Source organism: Micropterus dolomieu, linkage group LG04 (assembly GCF_021292245.1).
Source record: "Micropterus dolomieu isolate WLL.071019.BEF.003 ecotype Adirondacks linkage group LG04, ASM2129224v1, whole genome shotgun sequence".
In the NCBI taxonomy this organism is placed as follows: domain Eukaryota; kingdom Metazoa; phylum Chordata; class Actinopteri; order Centrarchiformes; family Centrarchidae; genus Micropterus; species Micropterus dolomieu.
In genome coordinates this window covers 3703805-3726123 of record NC_060153.1, presented here as the reverse complement: position 1 = coordinate 3726123, position 22319 = coordinate 3703805, and the positions used below count along the sequence as shown (strand labels likewise).

General features: G+C 41.3%; 3 protein-coding genes across 4 annotated transcripts; all 3 read right to left on the bottom strand.

The window, feature by feature from the left end:
* Positions 1-296: 296 nt before the first annotated feature.
* On the bottom strand, positions 297-6034 carry ptcd1 (pentatricopeptide repeat domain 1). The gene is made up of 8 exons (XM_046048373.1): positions 5246-6034; positions 5026-5166; positions 3696-3914; positions 3500-3601; positions 2402-3070; positions 1747-1863; positions 1285-1467; positions 297-765 (listed from the first exon to the last, which is right to left on the bottom strand). The coding sequence occupies exons 1-8, from the start codon at positions 5729-5731 to the stop codon at positions 520-522; spliced, it is 2163 nt and encodes a 720-aa protein (XP_045904329.1). The 5' UTR covers positions 5732-6034; the 3' UTR covers positions 297-519.
* Positions 6035-8329: 2295 nt separating this feature from the next.
* On the bottom strand, positions 8330-15676 carry fbxl18 (F-box and leucine-rich repeat protein 18). 2 transcript variants are annotated; one of them, XM_046047710.1, is made up of 7 exons: positions 15510-15676; positions 12593-12790; positions 12047-12396; positions 10911-11046; positions 9723-10801; positions 9042-9260; positions 8330-8953 (listed from the first exon to the last, which is right to left on the bottom strand). In XM_046047710.1, the coding sequence occupies exons 1-7, from the start codon at positions 15561-15563 to the stop codon at positions 8797-8799; spliced, it is 2193 nt and encodes a 730-aa protein (XP_045903666.1). In that variant the 5' UTR covers positions 15564-15676; the 3' UTR covers positions 8330-8796. The 2 variants fall into 2 exon arrangements, with proteins under 2 accessions (XP_045903666.1, XP_045903667.1); XM_046047711.1 differs by lacking the exon at positions 15510-15676 and adding an exon at positions 12999-13062.
* Positions 15677-17591: 1915 nt separating this feature from the next.
* Positions 17592-21620, bottom strand: actb1 (actin, beta 1). Its single transcript, XM_046047302.1, has 7 exons — positions 21506-21620; positions 20274-20399; positions 19914-20153; positions 19109-19355; positions 18819-19010; positions 18481-18662; positions 17592-18262 (listed from the first exon to the last, which is right to left on the bottom strand). The coding sequence occupies exons 2-7, from the start codon at positions 20394-20396 to the stop codon at positions 18119-18121; spliced, it is 1128 nt and encodes a 375-aa protein (XP_045903258.1). The 5' UTR covers positions 20397-20399; positions 21506-21620; the 3' UTR covers positions 17592-18118.
* Positions 21621-22319: the final 699 nt, after the last annotated feature.

Sequence of the window (22319 nt, the reverse complement as noted above, 5' to 3'; positions counted from 1 at the left end):
ATATAACATGTTCCTCTATTTCACAATAATCAAATCATCCAGATGGATGCTTGCCTAACAAATACAAAGTTTTAATTGTTTAATTGTTCTCTATTATTATATTGCTGCCATCCTCTGTAGGTAAATGGTTATTTTCAACTTTTCAAACCGCAAATGAGCTCTTCAGTCCATGTCATTCTCCATCCATCCATCCATCCATCGTCAACCGCTTATCCTGCGTACAGGGTTGCGGGGTGCTGAGCCAATCATTGGGTGAAAGGTCATTGTTCATTCACAAAATGGTAGTATAATCGTGATTTTAAAATAAAACATAAGCTTAAATTTTATTTTAATTGCAATATACAGTCAATTACAATAACATTGATGTTTAGAGAAAACATGCTTTTGCAATAAATTAACTGACAAAAAGGTCCATGAGCTAATACTTTGAACCATAGTCCATCCAGAGTTACACAGCTGAATGCAAACAAACAAACAGAGGATCAAAGAAAGAAATCAGAAATGTTTTCAGGAGTGCTGTTACAGAGCAGCGCTGCTCATCTTGTTATTTTTACGAGAATTATATCTCCTTGCTGCTGCTCTCTGGTTTCTTTGGGTTTCTGTCAGACCATCTTCAGCTTCTGTTTTCAGCCCTGCAGTGTCCGTTCCCACCTGCTGCTCCGCCTGCTCGTCCTCAGCGCTCTGAGCAGGCATGTCTCTCAGCCACTGCTGGTAGTAACCACGGAACCCATCAATTTGGACCAGGTAGTTGTTTCTGGACTTGTACTAGGATTGATAGAAGGGAAGAAAGACGAGGGGCAAAATAAAGAGGGGACCAGGAGAAGAGGGATAACATGAAAAATAGGAATCAGTCAACCATTTAATCTGCAAATGAAGACGTAACCCTAAACACTGACCAGGCATCTGTTTATTTACAGAAAGTCTAGGGTTTGTGGGTCTATTAGGGAGAAAACACTGGGCTGAATGATGCCAAAAAGCTCTGCAGACTGTCAATTTTAGTGGAAAGACCTTACCACTGATATTTGACACATATGAAGAGATGCATGGAACCAATCAGCTCAGTTAAAGCCTAGCACAGACACACATCTAGACCTTTTAACTGTCATAGCAACAATACAGTTTTGGAAATGAGAAAAAGAGCTCTCATCAGCATCTGTTTACTATGTAACTCTGCTATAAAGAAAACAGCAGAGCCTTTAGTTTCTTTGGCTGTGATCAGCATCTATACCTCCCCATCCACACAGATATTCATCGAGGGCCATGCTCAGGCACTAGTAGGCTTACCTGGTCATAGTTGGGAGGATATTGTGAAGCAAACTCCAGCTGTCTGATGATGACCTCATTAGGCCACACTCCCATGCTGCTCATGCTTTTGAGCAATGTTTTAAGGTACACGTAATCCAGTCTTCGAGTTGCTCGGCCAATTAGAGCAGAGAACACCTGGACGTTGGGCTTAAGTCCCGCCTCCTGCGAAAAATATGTGTAAAGATGAAAGAAAGAACTATCAAGTTACAAAATACTGGTCTTCTGCTAGTTCTACTACTCCTAACATGATTACTGATGAAATTAGGAGTATTTCCTGACTGTCAAACGTTATTGTTCATCACTTCACTTTCATTTGATAAACTTTACATATCTTTTATATGTTTACATTAATATATCTAAAAGGATTTTCTGTCCTCAATAATACAAATACAAGGTTGAATTTAATATCTGGTCTGAGTTTAATGATGTGTGTTTCATTACCTCCATGTCCTTCAGCAGCTGCAGGCCGTCTTTCTGTTGCTCACAGCCCAATGCGAGGCTTCCGAAAGTCTGTACATCCATGTTTACATTACGCTGTCGCATCACACTCAACACAGCCTGGAAAGAGAAATAAGTGTCTTCAAAAATACGCACGCACTTAGAAGTGTTGCTTCACCCAAGTTACTAAAAAACAAACATTTTCTCACTAACATCCAGAGCCATATAATGGTGCAGATAAATGTTTACAGCATCAAAATAAAAGAAATCAACAAAAACATGTCTTTCAAAATTCCCTCGCTGAGAGAGACACATTGTCAACAGCCTCACAGGGACTATTTCTTCTATAGAAAATAATTCTAAGGAAAGCTGTTTGTAGAAAGTTTAGCAGATTAATAAGGCAAGGCAGGTTTATCTGTGTAGCACATTTCAACAACAAGGCCATTCAATGTGCTTTACATAAAGCATGAAAACTGCATAAGACAACATAAAAATACATTAAAATTCAATTCAAAAGACTTGGAATGAGGACACTGATTAGTAGTGGAGACCTGGCCACATTCAACCAACACTATCTGCGCAGCTAGCTAGCACTATCTGCTAGACACTACTAAAGTTAAGTGAGAGACAGAGTGTGTGCGTGTGCGTGTGTGTGTACCTTTGCCCCCTCCAGGTCACCAGCTCTGGCTGATCTGCGAATCACAGAGTTAAAGAATGCGACGTCGAGCTTCACTTTATGCTGCTTTGCGACCTTCAGCAGCATCTGCAGAGACTGATAGCTCGGCTCCATCGTGTCGGCCAGCAGGGTCAGAGTTCTGATGTCTGGAGTGAGTCTGTTAGCGGCCATCTTCTCCAGAAAACCTTTAGCTCCTCCGATGAGGGCGAGCCTATCTGATGCTCCATCCACAGTTCCGAGTGAGACCACACCACCCCTCTGACCCTCAAAAAGGTCCAGTATGTTAGGGGCTGAGGAATCACTGTAGTCGACAGGCAGCGAGACAGTCTGTCTGACTGGTACCAAATGGGTTGAGTCTTGTCTGCTGTAGGACTCCTCCTCACTGTGTCTGGTGTGCTGCTGACTGTCTCTTTGTGGATCAGGTTGGACAAACAACTGCCTCTCCAGAAGGTCAATGGCTATCACATCCTTGCATCCAGACTGTGGCTTTATATCTGACACATGTTCCCTTTCGTACTTCTCGTCAGGCCTCAGGAGCATGCCGGTGGCCAGGGCAGGGTCGCCAATCCCACAATCCCTAGCAGTTCGCAAGAGTAGGTTATAGTTCCTTGAGTCTGGAACAATCCCTGACCTCAGCAACTGGCGCCAAATCTGAAACAAATACCAAAGAGGTAAGACGCCTACTGACTGTGCCATAACAACAATATTCCAGGTTCTTTGTATGTTCACTGTGAGAGTTAGGTTCAATGTGTCTTGGTTGCCAGTGTACAAGATCAATTTTTATATAACTTTTTCTGCTATGCGAAAATTAAAAGAAGAAGTGGACTAATATCACGTTATGATCTAACACCACATCAACTAGAGCTAAACCAATAAATCTGCCAGTTTTAAGTCCTTTTTAAAAATCTCTGCTACATCATTATCGATTTTTAAAATTCCCGAATCCAGCATCATTCAGGCCGTACTAATAACCAGAGATTTCCGAATGTTTCTCTCACATTTCCAAAAATCTCAGTGGCCTTTACTCTCAAAAAATATTCCTAACCACTGTAGTTAAGTGCCTCTAACTCATGTATCTACCTGTAAAGCCAGTCTGAATCCTGTTTCTTTGTCCTTCAAACAGCCCATCAGCAGGTAGTGAAAGGTTTCGTGGGTTACTGCATGGCCGTTCTGCAGCATCTCCTACAAACATACAGAAACTCAAGTAGAAACACAAATCTAACACAATTCAGCTGGCCACCCTTTACACCCTTACAAATGTCGGCTGATGTCGTACCTTCAGCGTGTGAATACAGGCCTGAAGGTGGTTGGTGATGGCGTGTGTCTTGAGAAGGGCGTGGTATGTGATGGTGCTGAGGGGGTAGTTCTTGCGGCGGAGTTCTTGCTCCAACTTCAACGCTTGCTGGAGACCAGCCTGTTTGGATGGTGACTCAGCGCAGGCATTGAACAGCGCAGTGTAGGTAGCATCTGTAGCATCAAGACCTCGCTTCTTCATCTGTGAGACACACACACACACACACACACACACACACACACACGTAATTCACATTATTATAACATTATAACATCACCAACTGAAATGTGATATGTTTTTGAAGTTTCATCATTTTATGTCTATGCTGGGAAAAAAAAGGAAAAGGCTGAATTTGGAGCCAAAAACTACCAAGCTAAAGCTGCAACAATCACACAAAAACTAACATAACTTAAAACAACAGCTGAAACTATTAGTTAATTAATATGAATAAATAATAACTATAAAATATATCAATTCAGTGGTTGCCAACTACTTATGTAAAGAGGTAACTTTATCAGGTACACCTAGCTACAACTAATGCAGTCTAATACAACAGTCCTGCAAGTAGAGCTGCAACCAGTAGTCAATTTGTCGATCGAAAGACAATAAATTTTCAACTATTTTGATAATCGATTAATCGTTTCAGTCTTTTTTAAGTAAAAATGTCAAATTTTTGCTGGTTTCATCTTCTTAAATGTAAGGATTTGCTGCTATTCTTTGTCAGTTACGATAGTAAATGAAGAGTCTTTGGGTTTTGGACTGTTGGCAGGACAAGAGAAGCAATTTGAAGATGTCACTTTGGGCTCTGGAAAATTGTGATGAGCATTTTTCACAATATTTGACATTTTATAGACTAAATGATTAATCGTGGAAATAATCAGCAGATTAATTGATAATGAAAATAATCGTTAGTTGCAGCCCCACCTGCAACACACATGCCCTAAGTGAAAGTTATAATGGTCAGCTTTTTTGAAACAGTTTGTGGGGTGATGATTCAACTTTATGATCAGTTTAGAGGCAGCACTTTGTAACCTTATAACCTTGATAAAAATGTATGTTTTTCTGTAGTGCTGTTGTATTAGACTGTATTCGTTTTAGCTATGAACTAAATGTAAATCAACAGAAGTTAAAAAACACGTGCTGGTTATAGCTTGAGAATTTCTGAAATTTTCATACTTTTTTTCCAAATATTTATTACACATTAAAGTTTTACATCACTTTAAGATCTGAAACATCTTTTGACTTGTTCATTTAAATGCCAAGGAAACATATAGGCATGATAAAAGGTTTTTGTTTTTTTAAATATCCTTACATCATTGTAGAGTCTGAAGGCCTTCTTGAGTTGTCCAGCTCGACCACAGCCTCCTATGAGGACAGTGTAGTTGCACTCCTCCGGCTGCAGCCTCTCTCCCTGCAGCATGTCTCTGCTGAACATGTCCAAAGCCTCCTGCAGCTGTAAGAGGACAAATATGGTTTATACTCAAACGGAAGGGAGGGACGCAAGAAGACAAGACAGAACAGAATGGACTGACCTTATTCTCTTTTATCAGCTTCTTGCACTGCAAGAAGTACCAGTACGGTGTGTTTGTCCTCCCGGGCCTCCTGCGAAGTTTCACCGGGTCTTCCTCCTCATCGTCCGCCTCTCGGTACCGCAGATCCTGGATGTCTGGGCTGTTTTTCCTGAACGACCTCCTGGAGGACATGTCGGCGGAAAGGGAGCCGAAGTTTTCCAGGTCTGGTGCGTCGCTCTCGGCTGGAACTGAAGGGGAGTGCAGGGGGCCCGTACCCCCATGGGAAGCGGCTGACAGGTACAAACACCTGGAGGTTAGTCCATTTGGCAGCAGCCAGGCAGTCGGTGAGAGGAGCCTGTCTGACCGGTGTCGTGACAAATCCTGCACCCCTGTCAGATTCAGGCTCCTCGGTGAGTTCTTCACCGTTGAAAAGAAGGACAACTTAGCTACAGGGACCGAGACTTTCCTCCCGTTTCGCACGCACGAACAGGCGACAGACGTTAACATTTTTAGCGATTTTATCTAGCCAACTACAAGCTAATTAACATGAATTTCAACTCCCACTTGGCAACAACTCAGACGGCTTATCAAAATTAAATTGCTGGTTTGAGTGTCTTCTCTTAGCTTCTGGCATGTTGCGCACACCACGATGTTTCAATGACCGAAACAAGAAAAGACCTGAGTAATAGATATCGAACAATGCAATTAAAGCAGTCTGTCTGGAGCATTGGTCTCTTAAAGATATAAAGATAAACAGCAACTTAGTTTTAACATGTAACTGTAATAATAAAATCTTTAAAAAGCTTAATTTACTCTGGATAGGATTGTCCACTCCGATCGACTACATCGGTACATACATTAGCATGCCTGTGCCGTTGCCAAAGACGTCACCTCCCTTTCTGCATCTCTTCCTGATGTCAAATGAGGTGAAGACAGAATAAATTGGAGTATTTAAATAGACTGTTATTGTTAACTTCAATAGTAATATTATGTAATAGAGTGAATTCGAGTAATCTGGGACGTTTTTTCTTGCAATTTCGACTTCTGCGACTTATTCCACTATCTAACTAACACAATAGGTTAAAAAAAAAAAAAGTAGGTTTCCAGAGAAAACATGCCACACTTATTAGTGTTCTTTGTGCCAAAGAAAAAGAAGAGAAAAAAATGTGATATTCTGGGACACTTGGTTTAGCCTTTAAAAAAAGCCTAAATCACCATTATTTATTCATCAACAGAAAGCTGAATAAGAAAATGAAGCTTTCAGAGAAAGGTCATTAATTCATATAAACATATAAAACTTCATATTTATTCAGAAGAATTAAAATAAAGACAATATCAGGAAAATACTTGGATCAACCATGTTAATTAATTTAAATTATTTTCAAACAAATTCTCCATTCAGTTAACATTGGGGAAGTCCTTGCAGGTGAGAGACCCATCATCAGTCATTATCGTGAGTCCCTATTTGAGACGATGTTTATATATATATAAAAATTGGAGACTTTCCAGTTTCTGTTGGTGAGTGTTTTAAGTGGATGTGGAGGAGATCCTGTCCACCTTACATGGTAAGATGGTGGGCCATCTTTCATTAGCTAGCTACTGTGAACTTATGCTAACTTTATAGCCTCCAGTAGCCCACATTAAAACCCATTGTTCATTATGGCATATATTAGCATAAAATTAGAGTTTGGTTGAAAATATATTAATGGTCCTCCCCTAAGTTTTAATGAGATCTTCACCCTGGCTTGTCCACCAGCATTTTGCTTTGAACCTTGAATAACTATGTATGTATACATTTCCTCCATTTGAAGAACTTAAATGACTGTCTCAGTTTACCCAAAGCATGCTGTCCCATATTCTCAATCATATTTGATAAAGTGGGACTCCTACAAATTGTTTTAGAAAAATATCAAACTAAATCACATTTTCAACACTGCAATGTATTGTTAGCTGCTTGACTAGCTCACAAACATAATTTGATAACAATTAGGAACATTACTAATTGATTACATATTTATATCCTTATCATTAATCTAGTCACAATCCTGTATCATTGGCTTTGTCATGCACTTTCATGGGGAGCTTCCTGATTGACACTTGCCCTGTCCCTTTGTGTGACATCGACCCCATGGAATCATGTAATATCACTCAGATGACATCCATCCTAAACCTATAATAAAAGTCCTTTTGACTAGATTTGTTTAGAACGGGAATTAAACACACATTAACAAGTCCGTGTCCCACATTACTCTCATTGTTGATTTGCATGCAATAGATGTGCATTCACAAAGTCAGTTCCAGATTCTGAAAATTAATTTTGCCAACTTCGATTGTACGTTTAAAAGCCATTATTCATCACATTCACCCCTTTCACGCACTGATGGAGAGAGGCTAAGGTGCCTCTGCCATCAGACACACATTCATACACTTTCACACAATTTGGGGTTCAGCGTCTTATCCAAGGATACCTTTACTGGGGGAACCGGGGATGATAGCAACAATAAATACAGTTTATCCTTTGTATTTATGGTATCAGACTTTAATGGTTATTTCAGTGTACAGATTATATTTTACTAACAATCTACTACATAACATGAGTTGAGGAAGCACCTGCTCACATGGCAGAGAATTATCAGAAACCTGGATACCAGGTTCTCCCTTGCTAGAGTATCCCGGTTTCTATTGAATTACTCTAAATAGCATATTCAGGTTTCTTCAAACCGGGATAAGGGTTTATTCATGGTCCTGATACCAAGATATGGTGTTCACACGAGTATAAAGTACACATTAAAACATGCCATACATCTGGCTTTTCATACTGGAATACATCAACATGAAACTGAACAATAAATGTTTACCTTTCATGAGTATATGTAATAAAAAATACTTCAATATTAAAAAGAAATGATCACAACGATAATCTATATATTTATATTATATAAAAATAATTTCATGCAGAGTTAGGTGAGAAGATTGATGGTGGAAATGGTGTATTTCCACAAAATATGCTGGGTAAAGTCACCAACAGCAGATCACTGGTGTGTATCGGTTTTGACATTTAAAAAAATGACATAAATAGACAAAGACAAGAAGAATAGACAAGAATTAAAAATGATGCATATGGAGTTTATTACAACATCACTGATTCAGGGCCTCTGTACAAAGATTCTTAACAAATACAATCCCATAATTTCTCATTTTGGCACTTATTCTTAAAGTAGCTGAGTGGTGTAGTGACATGAATTATTTCTGACTGAGTAGCCCCAGTCGAGGCCCAACTGGCAGCAAATGTGAAATGTCCTGGAACGATAAAAGAAATGTCCTTACCAGTGTCAAAAGCAAATTTCCCTTAAAGACCACCATTACTCTGTCACGTATATGTAAACAAGCATGGTTGATGTATTGTTGTAGAGCAGCCTGAAACAGTTGTTGATGTGATATACCACACAATCTACCACCTCACTATGCAGATGATCAGTCAGTCTTCCATTTGTGAATTTTATTTCCTGGGAGGAAAAAAACAAACAACCATAACTGTTGAGCACCAATCACACGGAACCTTTCTGGTGAGGTCACAATTGTGATAAATGTGGTGGTTGGGCCACATGGCTCTGGAACAAAGTTATCCGATCCAGCAGTGTTAGTGGGATGTCCCTGATGACCGAAGGCAGATCTTCATGCTGTAATGGATAGATGACCACACTCAGGGCCGAGCGCTCAAGTGAAAATCTAACAGGGAGAAAACACAAGGAAAGATGAGATTTCACTTGGCATTTAATGTTTGATGTACAGCATGTCCTCACACAAAAGTACTGACCTGTCCATCAGAACTTTCTGCAGCGTGCGACAAGCCACTAATGTGCCGCCCATGAACATGTGGCACATGATGACATGGCAGCATCGCTCCATGAAGGTTTCTATGGCCGATGGGTCAAAGGTACCACTGCGTGAGATAAGGCAGAGACGTTGCAGACGAGTGCAACAGGACAGAGCCTCAAAGAATGATGCGTTGGCATTCAGGTAGGGCTGCTCTAACCTAAACACACAGACACACAGTGTTCAGTAAATAAAAACAAGCTGAGCAAAGACCTGAACTCTGTCCATGACATTTTACTAGCTAGCTTACACCAACTGGTGGACTGTCCTATAATTTGTTACAAATGTAAAAATGCACATTTCATGAAAATACAATATCAGTCTGCAAGGTAAATCTGAATGTATGGTTGCCGGTTAAAGGATTCCCATAATTACGAGGGGAAAAAAAATACAATTTGCTTATCATAAAGTTAACAATTCATAAAAAGCAAAAAAATTAACTGCATCACTTTGCATCTAAAAGAGATTTATAACAAACACAAAACTGCTGAGAGGTAATTGTTGGGTTCTTCATTTAATTACAGTCAGCCAAGCATTTAATGGTTGTGAATCTGTACTATCTGTCTGATGTTTACGGTTCAGTATTACAGTAAATGAAGGGTGCACAAAGGCCTCTTCTAACCTGAGTTCCTGTAGCTGTGTGCACTGTTTAAGTGTGTCCAGCAAGGCAGGGGTGTAGTTCATGGTTTTTAGAGATCCCATGTTGGCAAGGGACAATACCTGTAGGTCTTTGCATCGCCTGGTCAACTGTACCAGCCCTGTCCCCCTAAGGACCCCGGGAAGGCCAGCCAGAGTCAGACGACATAATCGAGGCAAAGCCTCAAGCGCCGCTAAGTGTGCATCACCAACCCCTCGTGCCCACGCACACATGCCACGAGGCTCCACGCTGGCACGAGCGCATGGCTCAAGCCGAGGCAGCGCAGATACAAAACCTGGACCAATGATCTCCAAGGTCTCTAAAACAGGACAGCCAGCTAAGAGCTGAGTGAGCCCTGAGGTGCTGTCTCCTGACAGAGAGGACTCTGAATCAGGCTTGTAATTCTGGAGCCCCACACGTGGATTCTTTTTTAACCCCAGGAACAACGGAGAGGGAGACATGTTGTTTGTAGAGATCTGATGGGCGTTTAAGCCATCTGACAGGGCGCAGGCAGGCAGAGTGAGAGCACGCAGGTGTCTGAATTTAGCCAAGCTGGCACACAGGTGTGTTTCTCCCCCTAGCGCAGGAGAGTTTTCATGATGATAGTGTGTGTGCATCAGGTTCAGGTGTTTAATGTTGGAACAGCCAACTGCCAATCGGCTCATTGTCCCAGGAACCAACTGATCTTCCGCACTCCTACACTCTGAGTAAAGGACCTGGTTGATCCCGCTGAGGTTCAGGCTGATCAGCTGTGTTGCATCTCTGACTCCTCCATCCAGCAACGACTGGAACACCTGTGGCCACAACGCCGGGCAGCGGCTAAAGCTGAGGTGCTTTGGACTGTTTCCCTCCAGGGCTCGCTTTAGGGACAAGGAATCCAGCCAGGACCGAGGGAGTTGCAGGGCTTCCAGTTCACCTCGTTGACCCAAACTCTGGGCAAGTGAGGGAGCAGCTGGCCAGTGAGCAGGGTTTGGGCCGGGAATCGACACAAGGAAAACTCTCAGACGCTTTGGAACATGAACGCTGAACACTGCCAGGTAGAGCAGGAGCAAGGTCTGGTTTACCTTCAGACATCAACAAACAGATACACTAATTACAAACTGAACAGTACTACAGTGTATATTGCAGATATATGGGAACATATTACATGTACACGCACACTAACCAACTCACCTCTCCCGGAGCCAGCCTGGCAGTGAACTCCTCCAGCTGTTGGTAATGTGGCACACTGCTCTGACCCACCATTAACTGACAGCAAACGCCTACACCCTCTCTGGTCACATCTGGGATGTCAAACTGCAGCATAAGCCTGAGGTACGTGTACAAGCACAGAATGACACATTCAACACTATAGCAGTAAAAAACATACTCTGTCCTTTACAACAAGAATGTGAGTGATTAATCTAAGATGGAAAGTGCCATCAGTGTTGTGTTGCTAAACTCTACCAGTGGACCAAATGCATTAAGATTTCTTGGTTTGATATCATCACCGGTCAAACAGCAAAACTAGTTTTTAAGTTCATCATGTGTCGAAAAGAGCCCAAATTTGCTTCTTCGTGCATTTCTTCTATAAATAATAATGTCATTTTAAGTGAAAAGTAAATGCAGATTCACATTTCTGAAATAGTATTTTGCGTCCTTGACAGTTTCAGCGTTGTGCATAATAACCAATTTACAGAATAAACCAAGATTTGATTGTGATACAATGCACAAGCAGATGAAACATTTGCACTTTAAAAATTTTTGCCATTCTAGCTGTATGGCACTAGCTATAGCTATGTCAATTAGTCCACCACTTTGGTTGAGTTTTGTAGTGTGAGTGAAATGTCCCCACAGCAACTGGACAGATTGCCATGACATCCCTTCATGTTCCCCACATGAATTGTAATCACTTTGGTGAATCCTTAATTTTTCATTTAGCAACATCATCGGGTCAGAACTGTAATTCATAAAATACTGTTTTATTACCAAATAACATGCCAAACTAATGACATTCCCATCAGCCTCAGCTGTACTTTGTGCTTACTGCTAATCAGCAATGCTAATATCCTAAACTGAGATGTGCTAAGTGTTTACCTCCCGGCACCACTATGGCTAAGTCTTAGTTGTGTTGTGGATCCTACATTGTTCAGCTCTATTCTAAGAATTTTAAATCTTTATGGACTCTACATGGTGCAAAATGCTACCATTGGTATCCACATAATCCCATAAACACGGATAAAAGTAAAAACAGTGCACAGTGTGCCAAATAGGAAGTGATGATGGACACAGGTCTCGTGGGAAATCTCAGTAATCCGACAGATTCTTACTTGCGGAGTTGGGCGCAACATGGCACCACACCGTAACTCGGTGTCAACAACGTCTGCCTGAGCTCCGACAGACGGCTCAGTGAATCTACCGCCTCTGAACTGAGCTGAGCAGAGTTAAAGCCTGGTGTCACATCAAAAGCAAGTGATCTGAGTAGAGAGAGGGAGGAGAGGAGACGGGAGAGACGAAGGGAAGTGATGCGACAGCCGGTGACATCGAGGTGCGTCACTCCTCTGCAGCGAGCGAGAAGCTCCATTGTAGAGCCAGACAGCCAGTAGCAACCATTCAGGCTGAGAGACTGCACGTGATTGGCTAGCTGCTTCAATATGTGCCGAACCAAGAGATCATCAGCCTGGGGGAAAAAAGAAAACATTTTATTAAATGTTAAAGGGTCTGTTAAAATGCAACAGGTGTTCCACTGTTCAAGAAATGGTTTTAAAATATACAGAAAGTTCCACCAAATGCATGAAATGAGATCTTCACAAACAATCTTGAAGCATGGCTCATCAGTTGAAATGACGATAAAATGTTTTTTTAAATAGCTTTACCAGATACTCCTCTGACAGGCTGACGTTTGAGAGCAGGGTCTTATCATGGCACAGTGTGTGTAACTTGTGGCAGACGTTTGCCACATTCATGACCAGGTCACAAACTGGAACATGGCGGAGAATACACAGCAGGATCTCATCGGACAAATCGGACATTCCCACGGAGGTAGAAGACATTGTGTCCTCATCGCATACAGCCTGAGAGAGACCGGAAACAGTGTTGTGGTTATTAAGTAAACCTTGAGAAAGAATTACTAAGATGGCTAAGATGCTACAAATCTTTTCTTAAAGGTTCAGTGTGTGATATTTCTGAGTATCTATCGACAGAATTGCAATATAAGATCCATAACTTTGATTTCAGTGGTGTATAAAGACCTTACTAAATAAACCATTATGTTTTTATTACCTTAGAATGAGTCATTTATATCTACATAACCAGGGGCACCCCCTTCCATGGACGTCGTCACGTTGCATCATCATGTTTTTACAGTAGCTGAAAACAGACAAACAGCGCTACAGAGCGCATTTCGTCACTACGTTCTTCTTGTTCTACTTCTGGTAGAATTCAGGCAGTGTAGACACTCATCACTATGTTGAATACGTACACTAGAAGAAGAAGAAGTAGTAATAATATACAGCAGGGGTCGGCAAATAAATTTTGCATCGGAGCAATATTTTCCACCATTATATGGTGGATGAGAATATAAGCCATAATATTGACTTACATTGACATGTTGTTCTGTTAGCTCAGTTGCTAAGGTGCAGGACACGCAACCCAAGGGTTGAATGTTTGATCCCACCTTGGGACAATTTGTTTTTCTGCATTCTGCAGCGAATGTTCCTCACATCACGGCATGTGCTACACTGTTGCTTTTGCAATTTCCCAGTATCTCCAGGCAGAGGACATTTAGGGGAATCACATTTCCTGATGACTCTTTCAGAGGTGTAAGTAAAAGCTCAGTTCAACTCCAAATACAGCATTGTAGTAAACAAGCTTCTCGTGCTTTTATTTTGTAGACAAAGCCACTAAAGAGAAAGTGATCATGTGAGTAACTGTTGCTGCCATGAGATCTATTTCAGCACCACTATCAAAGTATTTATTTATTTATATTTTTTGCTGCTATCAAAGCACCATAATCTGGCCACGGGCCAGACATTATTGTTAGCAGGCTGTTTTGGCGATGGTCCATAATCACAGAGAGAATTAATGTGTTTCCCTTGTCATTGTTTATATAAACTTTATCTAATGTCTTGTTTATAATAGACTGTGGTGAAGAAACAGTGACAATGTTTCACACTCTTGGCTTACATTTTCCATGTTATCTGTCAGTTGCCACGTCACAATAACTTATGGTTTTACTGAATAATTAAGTAAATATAATTTCTTTACTGGCTACTCTGCTGTCTCAGAAGAGACACCTTTTATGCTCCGTCAGCCACCATAGTTGTCCTACGCTCTTTGAAAGGGTACGGGGCAGACGTAGACTGGAGAGATGGTTGCAATTCACAACCCTCACCACTAGATGCCACTAAATCTTACACACTGAACTTTTAATGTCTTGTAGCAATTCCTATTCTTGGTACTTTGTTTTTGAGGTCCAACACAGAGAAATCGCGAGACGATATAAATTTGTGCAACGTCAGAGATTTTGCTCTTGTTTTAAAGCTGCAGAAGGTAATTATTATTATTATTATTTTGTTATATAAAACTGTCACAATATCCTGACAGTGAGGCAGTTTCTATGGTTCCTCCTACTGCTGCGAATGCCATTTGCAAGAATCCACCGCTCCCTGGACAAAACAACCAATCAGAGCCAGGAGTAGTCTCTAACGCAGTGTCAATCACTGCTCGTGCACAAGCTGTGCTGTCCCACTCCTTGTGTGTGCTCTACCTCAGTCATGCTCAAAATCTTCAGCTAGCAGCTTCGGAAGTTTTTGCAAACACAATGGCTAAGAAGCAATCACCAGCAATGAAAGGACTGCCCATCTCTCTTTTGCCAACAACAGCATACTGTACAAAAAACCGGGGTCTTGGCAAGGCTCTCACTGGAGAGAGAGTCCTATGCGGGCTGAGGCTTCATAGGCCAAACAGCTCCTGATCGTGGGTTTGGCGGTCAGGTTTAGCAGAATGATACAAGCAGTGGAGAGATTCTGAAGGTTTTGTATTTTACCAACTGCAGCTTTAATGTCTCTGGTATTTGGCCATTGTATGAAATGCTACACTTTATCGAACAGCAGGACTTCTATATGGCAATACTAGGTTCATACATCATTTTTGCATCAATGTTAGGTATTTGCTGAAATCAAAATCAGACATTCCTTTCTGGTTATTTTATCCATACACATTTTTCTCAATTGACCAATACCTTGATAGATGGTTTAAGCCATAAAGCTCACTCTTATGTTACAGTTTAAGTATTAATAAGTGGAACATATATTAATATAAGACAATACTTGGTGATAAAATTACTGCGTTACATTATCTGATTAGAAAGTAAAAATAGGAATGTTTCAAGGACTTTTATATCGTGATACACCTCTCAATGTACAAATGTGTATAGACATATTAATATCAGTATTACCGCAAGACACAGTATTACTGTATCTGTCTGCCAGCATGTCCACTCATTTACAAATTAGTATTTTTGTTCATTAGTAGGTTAATTTGGGCATAACGTTTTAAACAAAGAGACACAAAAACGCACGCCTTTCCACCACACTATCTATACGAATTAACCAAACTTGGTTGAAAAAGTTAACTGAAATGTGGGTGAAGCCTGGTCTAACATTAAACTAACTTATCGTTGTCATTAGCTAATTAGGTTAACGTGCGGTAACGTTGGTTCTTCTGGTGTGCGTCGCCGTTAACATCCATTACTGTTGTCCATTACTTGTCGCTGTTTGTCGGTTAACCCACCTGTACAATCCGGCGATCCATGTCCTCTGAAATCGCTCTCACGGTCCCACTCATGATCAGCAGGATTTCAGATGTTCATCCAGCCAGCCAGCACTTCATGTTTCGACGAACCGGCTTTACACTGAACCACAGGCGGTCTGCACATCCAGCCGTTGACAGGGCGGATTACGCTTGTTGCTGCACAATGACGGAAGTCTGTCAGTGACGGACACACTTCCGGTCCAGGTCCAATCAGATTTTTTTCTAATGCGTTTATGAAATTTCTCATTTCTCAAAAAACTTCAAAAAGTGCAGAGCACAAAAAGAATGACAGGAAATTCTAGTAGCCTACTGTATCATATACATTTATTGTATTTACGGTTTTCTTATTGCGGCACGATTTATGGTTTGCATCAGTGGTGGAAGAAATATTCAGATCTTCTAAGTAGCAATGCGTCATGGAAAAATTACTCCACTTCAAGTAAAAGTCTTATATAGTATTCAGCAGCAAAATGTATGAAAAGTATCAAAAGTAAAAGTAGCAACTTATTAGGCATGACCCCTGTCAATGTGACATTATATTAGTCGATAATTATTACCTGTGCATACTGTGTAAGCGGCATTTTATGTTTTCAACTACTTTTTCGGTAGTTTAATCTATAATTAATCGATTATATATCACACTTGATAAACTGATCATATTTATTTTATGCAAATTAATTTTCAGATAAATGTAGTGGAGCTGAAAGTACAATATTTGCCTCTGAAATGTAGGGGAGTGCGCGCCTGCTATATGCGATCTTGTGCCGAGTTCTGCATACCTGCAATCTGCAGACCTCGCGCTTCCTCGCCGGTCTATTACAAATATTTTTTTTATTACGATTTATTAAAAGCTTCTTTCTCTTCACATTTTTATTTACAGCATTATATGTTGATGTTTATATCATAAATAGGCTGTGTATTAACATATTGGGAGAAAACCCAATATGTAATGCTGATTAATACTTATATTCCAATACATTTTCGAGGCAAATATTGTACTGTTTACTCCCCTACATTTATTTTATAACTTTAGCTACTTTGTAGATTCAGATTAGTAATACAAAATATACTCAATGAATAAATGATGATGCTGTATTATTATAGGTTAAGATAAGGTAAAAGTGAAATGATCTCCAGGGGGCAAATTCACAAACTACCCAGCAGTATATTAAAGCAACAATTAGCCTATTATAATCCAGTACTATAAAATACACTATTTTGAAGAGTCTTTTTACATCATCAGTACTTGTGTACTTCTACATTGTGAGTTTGCAACTTTAACACGAGTGAAAGATTTGAGTTCTTCCACCACTGCATGACACACAATACAAATTTCTCAATCTACTGCTCCAGCAGAATCCAGTACAGTATACATCATACAGTAAATGACACTAAAACACCCACTGTAAGTACAGATTATACAGTACATTATATATTTAGTACATGTTACTGTTTTGTAACATACATATGTACATATCATTGTCAAATTAATCCAAGCATGCTGCATTTACTTTATATAGACATGCATACATAGTATGCGTATGTATACTTAGCCATTAAAGATGATTCTGATATAATGGGAAATCAATGTTCCAACAAATCATATCAGAATTAAAGTTAAAATGTGTCTGTCAAATTAACAATACTTATGACTCAAACCATGAAATGTTTTGAGTTTTAGTATTTTCAATCTTCCAACCATATATGGCTCATTTCTACAAAGTTGTTGATACTTATATAAGTATATATATATCTCAAACTAATAATTCTCCTGTAACTGTAGTTGTCCACATGATGGCACTATAACGAAATGCATCTCTGTTCTCATGATCCATGTCTGACAATAATACCAGGTCCTTGAAACTGAAGCAGCTAAATCCAGCCATCATTAATTTAAGTACACCTGTGCTTTTTCTATGATATGTCCAAATGTAATCTTCAGAGTGTAAAGTAACATATGGCGAACCTTCTTTACCAAAGATTGAAGTATGTGGTATAAATCCTGTAATGATTAAAATGTGTTTCCTTTAATATTTGCTGAATAAAACAAAAAGACTGGAATCTCAGACATGTGCGCTTTATTGGGTTGTTGTGTACACCAGTGGCTCGAAGCCCTATGCACAAACCTTCATACACCCTCATACAAGGTAGAAGCTTTGTCTTTTGCATAATGACAAAAACAAACTGGACCAAGTATCATTTAAGGCTGAAAGTACAAAAACAAAACAAGTTTCAGATTACATAATTTACATATTAAGCAAAACTACAGATCTGTTGGGCAGTGGGCCCAACAGAGAATAAACCTTCATAGAGGCAAATAAGGTGGTGAACAAACACATCTGGAATGACCTACACAAACACGACAATGGACATCATGTTCCTCACACATTCACACCGCCTGGGACGCTCCGTACTTCCTGTAGAGTTTCTCCCCATCAGGGCGCATGGTGCCATAGCCATAGTGATGAGGGAAAATGGGAAGAGGTGTTGTGGGCTCAGCATACACCAGTGTGTTGGTGTAGGCATGTATGCAGAGCCAGTCGTTTGGGTTTGTAGCAGTGTGTGTTTTGGGGGAGGGGACTGTCTGTTTAGAAGCACTTCCTGTGGACGATGCTGGGGCCGGACTCATCGTACTCCTGCTTGCTGATCCACATCTGCTGGAAGGTGGACAGGGAAGCCAGGATGGAGCCTCCAATCCATACAGAGTACTTCCTCTCAGGGGGAGCTATGATCTGCAGGGAGAAAAAAAAAAAAAAAAAGAATAAGATAAGGTATTGTAATACAAAGTCAAACCACATCTGTTGGCGAACATACAAAGCAATAGAGACTGAATACTGCATTAACCATGTTTGTCCACTGAGTGGCAGTAGAGGTAAAGAGCTTTCTGGAACATTTTCTGCATTAATGCTTCAGGGAGGATGAGAGTCTGAGTAATGAGGACAAGATTTACCTTGATCTTCATGGTAGTGGGTGCCAGGGCAGTGATTTCCTTCTGCATGCGGTCAGCGATTCCAGGGTACATGGTGGTACCTCCAGACAGCACAGTGTTGGCGTACAGGTCCTTACGGATGTCCACGTCACACTTCATGATGCTGTTGAAGGTGGTTTCATGGATACCGCAAGACTCCATACCTGTTAAACAAAAGAGGGTGTAGAGTAAAACAGAAAGTTATTGGTTTTGTGATCCGTATGCTTTAATCAAATATAAAACCAGTCTCATCTTTGCTCCTACAACCACTATGCCCCCCAGCAATTTAACTCACTATGTATTTCTTTCCCCTGACTTACCGAGGAAAGAGGGCTGGAAGAGGGCCTCGGGGCAACGGAACCTCTCATTTCCGATCGTGATGACCTGTCCGTCAGGCAGCTCGTAGCTCTTCTCCAGGGATGAAGAGGAAGCAGCAGTGCCCATTTCCTGCTCGAAGTCCAGTGCAACGTAGCACAGTTTCTCCTTAATGTCACGTACGATTTCACGCTCAGCTGTAAGACAAGAAAATACATTTTTATAGTCATTTCAGTTTTTCCCCTACCTAGCTTTAAATAGGTGCTCGTATTGGAGTCTGTGCTTGTGTGCTAACCTGTGGTGGTGAAGCTGTAACCCCTCTCAGTCAGGATCTTCATGAGGTAGTCTGTGAGGTCCCTTCCAGCCAGGTCCAACCTGAGGATGGCGTGGGGCAGGGCGTAGCCTTCATAGATGGGCACTGTGTGGGTCACACCATCACCAGAGTCCATGACAATACCAGTGGTACGACCGGAGGCGTACAGGGACAGCACAGCCTGGATGGCCACATACATGGCAGGGGTGTTGAAGGTCTCAAACATGATCTGGAGGAGAGAAGAGACGAGAGATGAGTCACTGAATCAGTGAGTCAACTAAACCTGAAGTAAGCTAGTATGGGTTAGTACAGTCAGATCAAGAAAAGCACAGCACACTGAGCTGTTTCATTTTGAGTACAAACACCACACTAAAAACATTAAAACCAGTCATTGCAATAACCTGTACTTTAGTCATGTTGACCAAGAGGAGTGCAGCAACCTGCTCTACAGTCATCTGTTGCATCATGCGGTCAGTGTAGTTAGAGGTTTCTCATCTACTTAGCAATTCTAACAGGAGCCTAATTTGAATAAAGGCGTGAACATGCTGCAACAAGTCATTCCTGGTGCATCACAGTATAGAGAGATAGAAACCTGAAGCATCCGCAGAGATGAAAAAAAAAAGTCAGCACAGGAAAGAGGAAACCTGGAGATTGAAGGAGCAGGAGGAAACCAGACAGATTGAGTGGAAGAAGAAATGCCTTAGCTGCAACACATTTTCCTGTCGCCCGGCCCTGCAGGTGAGCCGAGCAGGTTTCCTGATTGATAGGATTTGTCAGCCCTTGTTACCTGGGTCATCTTTTCCCTGTTGGCCTTGGGGTTCAGGGGGGCCTCAGTGAGCAGGACTGGGTGCTCCTCGGGGGCAACCCTCAGCTCGTTGTAGAAGGTGTGATGCCAGATCTTCTCCATGTCGTCCCAGTTGGTGACGATGCCGTGCTCAATGGGGTACTTCAGGGTCAGGATTCCCCTTTTGCTCTGTGCCTCATCACCAACATAGCTGTCTTTCTGGCCCATACCAACCATCACACCCTAGGATGCAAACAGGAAAACAAGTTAAAAATCAAGAACGAAATTTACAGAAACATGGAATAGTTTTTACAAGCTTTGTTATTTATATAGTTTGATTTAGATATTATAGGGAAACAGTACCTGATGTCTGGGACGTCCAACAATAGAGGGGAACACAGCACGTGGAGCATCATCTCCTGCAAAGCCAGCTTTGCACATACCGGATCCGTTGTCAACAACGAGGGCGGCGATTTCGTCTTCCATTTTCTGGACATTGAGAGAGGGGAGGGATAAAAAGTGGGGAGAGTGTTTGTAAATCTGGTGCTCTGTGACAGCTGCATGTTGCATCTGGCAAACATCAACCGGGTTAAAGTCTTGTCATTATGGAGACTGGACGCTGGATGTCGCAGTGGCGCAGGTTCCAGTCCAAATCCAGAGCTGGGAAACAAAGGCAGTTTCTCCCTCGGTCTGGCCATGGCCATATAAGGCAAAAGTGAGAGCAGCTTAGGAGACGGCGGGAGCCCGGCCCGTGAAGCCGCCCCGTGTTGTCGTTAAACCTCAAATGACACAGACAACGGGCCACTCCCTTCACTGGGATCACCATAACGGATTTAAGGTTAACCATCAACACATCTCTTTAAAAACAGCAGTGTTAACAGTCGAGGTGAATGAACTTCCACCGCTGTCATGTCTGTCATCAAGTGTAACGTTACCGTTATGTCGTGACCACCACAGTTAACAAGGTTATGTGAAAGAAAAAGCCAACTTCTAAATGACATTTCTAACATAACTAACCTTAACTTCATTGTCAAATGACGTTAACACCTGTAATGTCAGAGCAAGTTATTACCATTTCTACACACCTAACGTTAGCTAATAACGCCTGCTACATTTAATCCGTCTAATCTATCATCATCATCGGTCTGTGTGAAATCGGAGACACCAGACTGGGAGACCGTGCCAAAGCAGATGCTTACATGTAAAGCGAGAAGGTCAAGATTTAACGGATTTAACGCAGTCTGATTTGTTAAACTGATGAAGTGATGACAACCGGGTTATTTCTCACTCATCTGTTAAATATAAACGACAGCATGCCAACACATTTCTATACGTAAGAAGTTACTGGTAACTGTTAAAAAGCCAACAGCTGCATAACGTTAGGATGCATAATAAGGAAAACATAATGAATGACCGAGTGAATTTAAACAGTTCAACGCTTGCATCAACTTGAGGAAAGTCATACAGAAAACCTTACATCATAACTTAACCGGTGGACTAAATTCAGTTTTCTGGCTAAAACGCGTCTTATATATTAAAGAAAATAATTTCAAATATGAGCAAAAACTTTCATCTCCGTTCCGCAGTAGTCTTACCTGTGTGAGGGAGGGTTCTCGGCTTAGGAGGACTGTGACTGAGCGCTACACTCTGGTAGGATTTAGTGTCTGGGCTTGACTGCAATGGAGTCCAATAAATTGCAGGGTTTTATCAGAGCTCGTGCTGCAGCCCCTTTCCATATAAGGAGAACTTTCCGCACGGCGCCCTGTGATTGGTTCTGCCGCATCCACTGGGTGTGGCGCATGTAGATAACGGTTCTGCGCTCTGACAGGACAGAGGGGACAAGCACCACGAAACTAACCTATATACTATCAATATTACCACTCTGGAGCTCCGTGTTCAATAAAACACATTTTATAGGCCTATCTATATTCCTCGTTATTATGATCGCAATGGGGATGATACGCAAGTGTGATACACAAGTGGGCAATAAATCACAGAACTCACAACAGAGTCCTTGAGTATCAAACGATTTGAAATAGCTGCCTATTGTATTTTAAACCGGTGATATTTAGCAAAAGAGCACATTTATTATTTTTATTTACTCCTCCACATAAGGAAAGGGCCTACAGATCCTGGTTACACAAACTCTTAACCACATTTGATTCATGTACCCATGCTATTGTCTTCTGTTCTATGTTTGTGCATTGGAGGAAAATGTAAGTGGCGAACACAGACAAACAGATCCATAATTCATCTAATTTAAGTAAGTGAAGGACAGAAGGGGAATGCAACAGAACTGGATTGCTCTGAAGATTGTGCTAATTCTCATGGCAGAGACTTAAGCAGTTGCCAGTGATTACAATCTCAGGGTCACTGACAGCACTGTTAACACCCCGACTGACAGTCTGC

Coding starts and splice junctions, on each gene's coding strand:
- ptcd1 (XM_046048373.1), bottom strand. CDS start 5,731: ATGTTAACGTCTGTCGCCTGTTCGTGCGTGCGAAACGGGAGGAAAGTC. Junction 3,915..5,025: donor CCTTCAGACTCTACAATGAT/GTAAGGATATTT, acceptor TGTGTCTCACAG/ATGAAGAAGCGAGGTCTTGA. Junction 1,864..2,401: donor GTGACCTGGAGGGGGCAAAG/GTACACACACAC, acceptor TTCTCTTTCCAG/GCTGTGTTGAGTGTGATGCG.
- actb1 (XM_046047302.1), bottom strand. CDS start 20,396: ATGGAAGACGAAATCGCCGCCCTCGTTGTTGACAACGGATCCGGTATG. Junction 18,663..18,818: donor CTTCCAGCCCTCTTTCCTCG/GTAAGTCAGGGG, acceptor TTTGTTTAACAG/GTATGGAGTCTTGCGGTATC. Junction 18,263..18,480: donor CCACTACCATGAAGATCAAG/GTAAATCTTGTC, acceptor TTCTCCCTGCAG/ATCATAGCTCCCCCTGAGAG.
- fbxl18 (XM_046047710.1), bottom strand. CDS start 15,563: ATGAGTGGGACCGTGAGAGCGATTTCAGAGGACATGGATCGCCGGATT. Junction 12,791..15,509: donor TGGATCGCCGGATTGTACAG/GTGGGTTAACCG, acceptor GGTCTCTCTCAG/GCTGTATGCGATGAGGACAC. Junction 10,802..10,910: donor CCAGGCTGGCTCCGGGAGAG/GTGAGTTGGTTA, acceptor TGATGTCTGAAG/GTAAACCAGACCTTGCTCCT.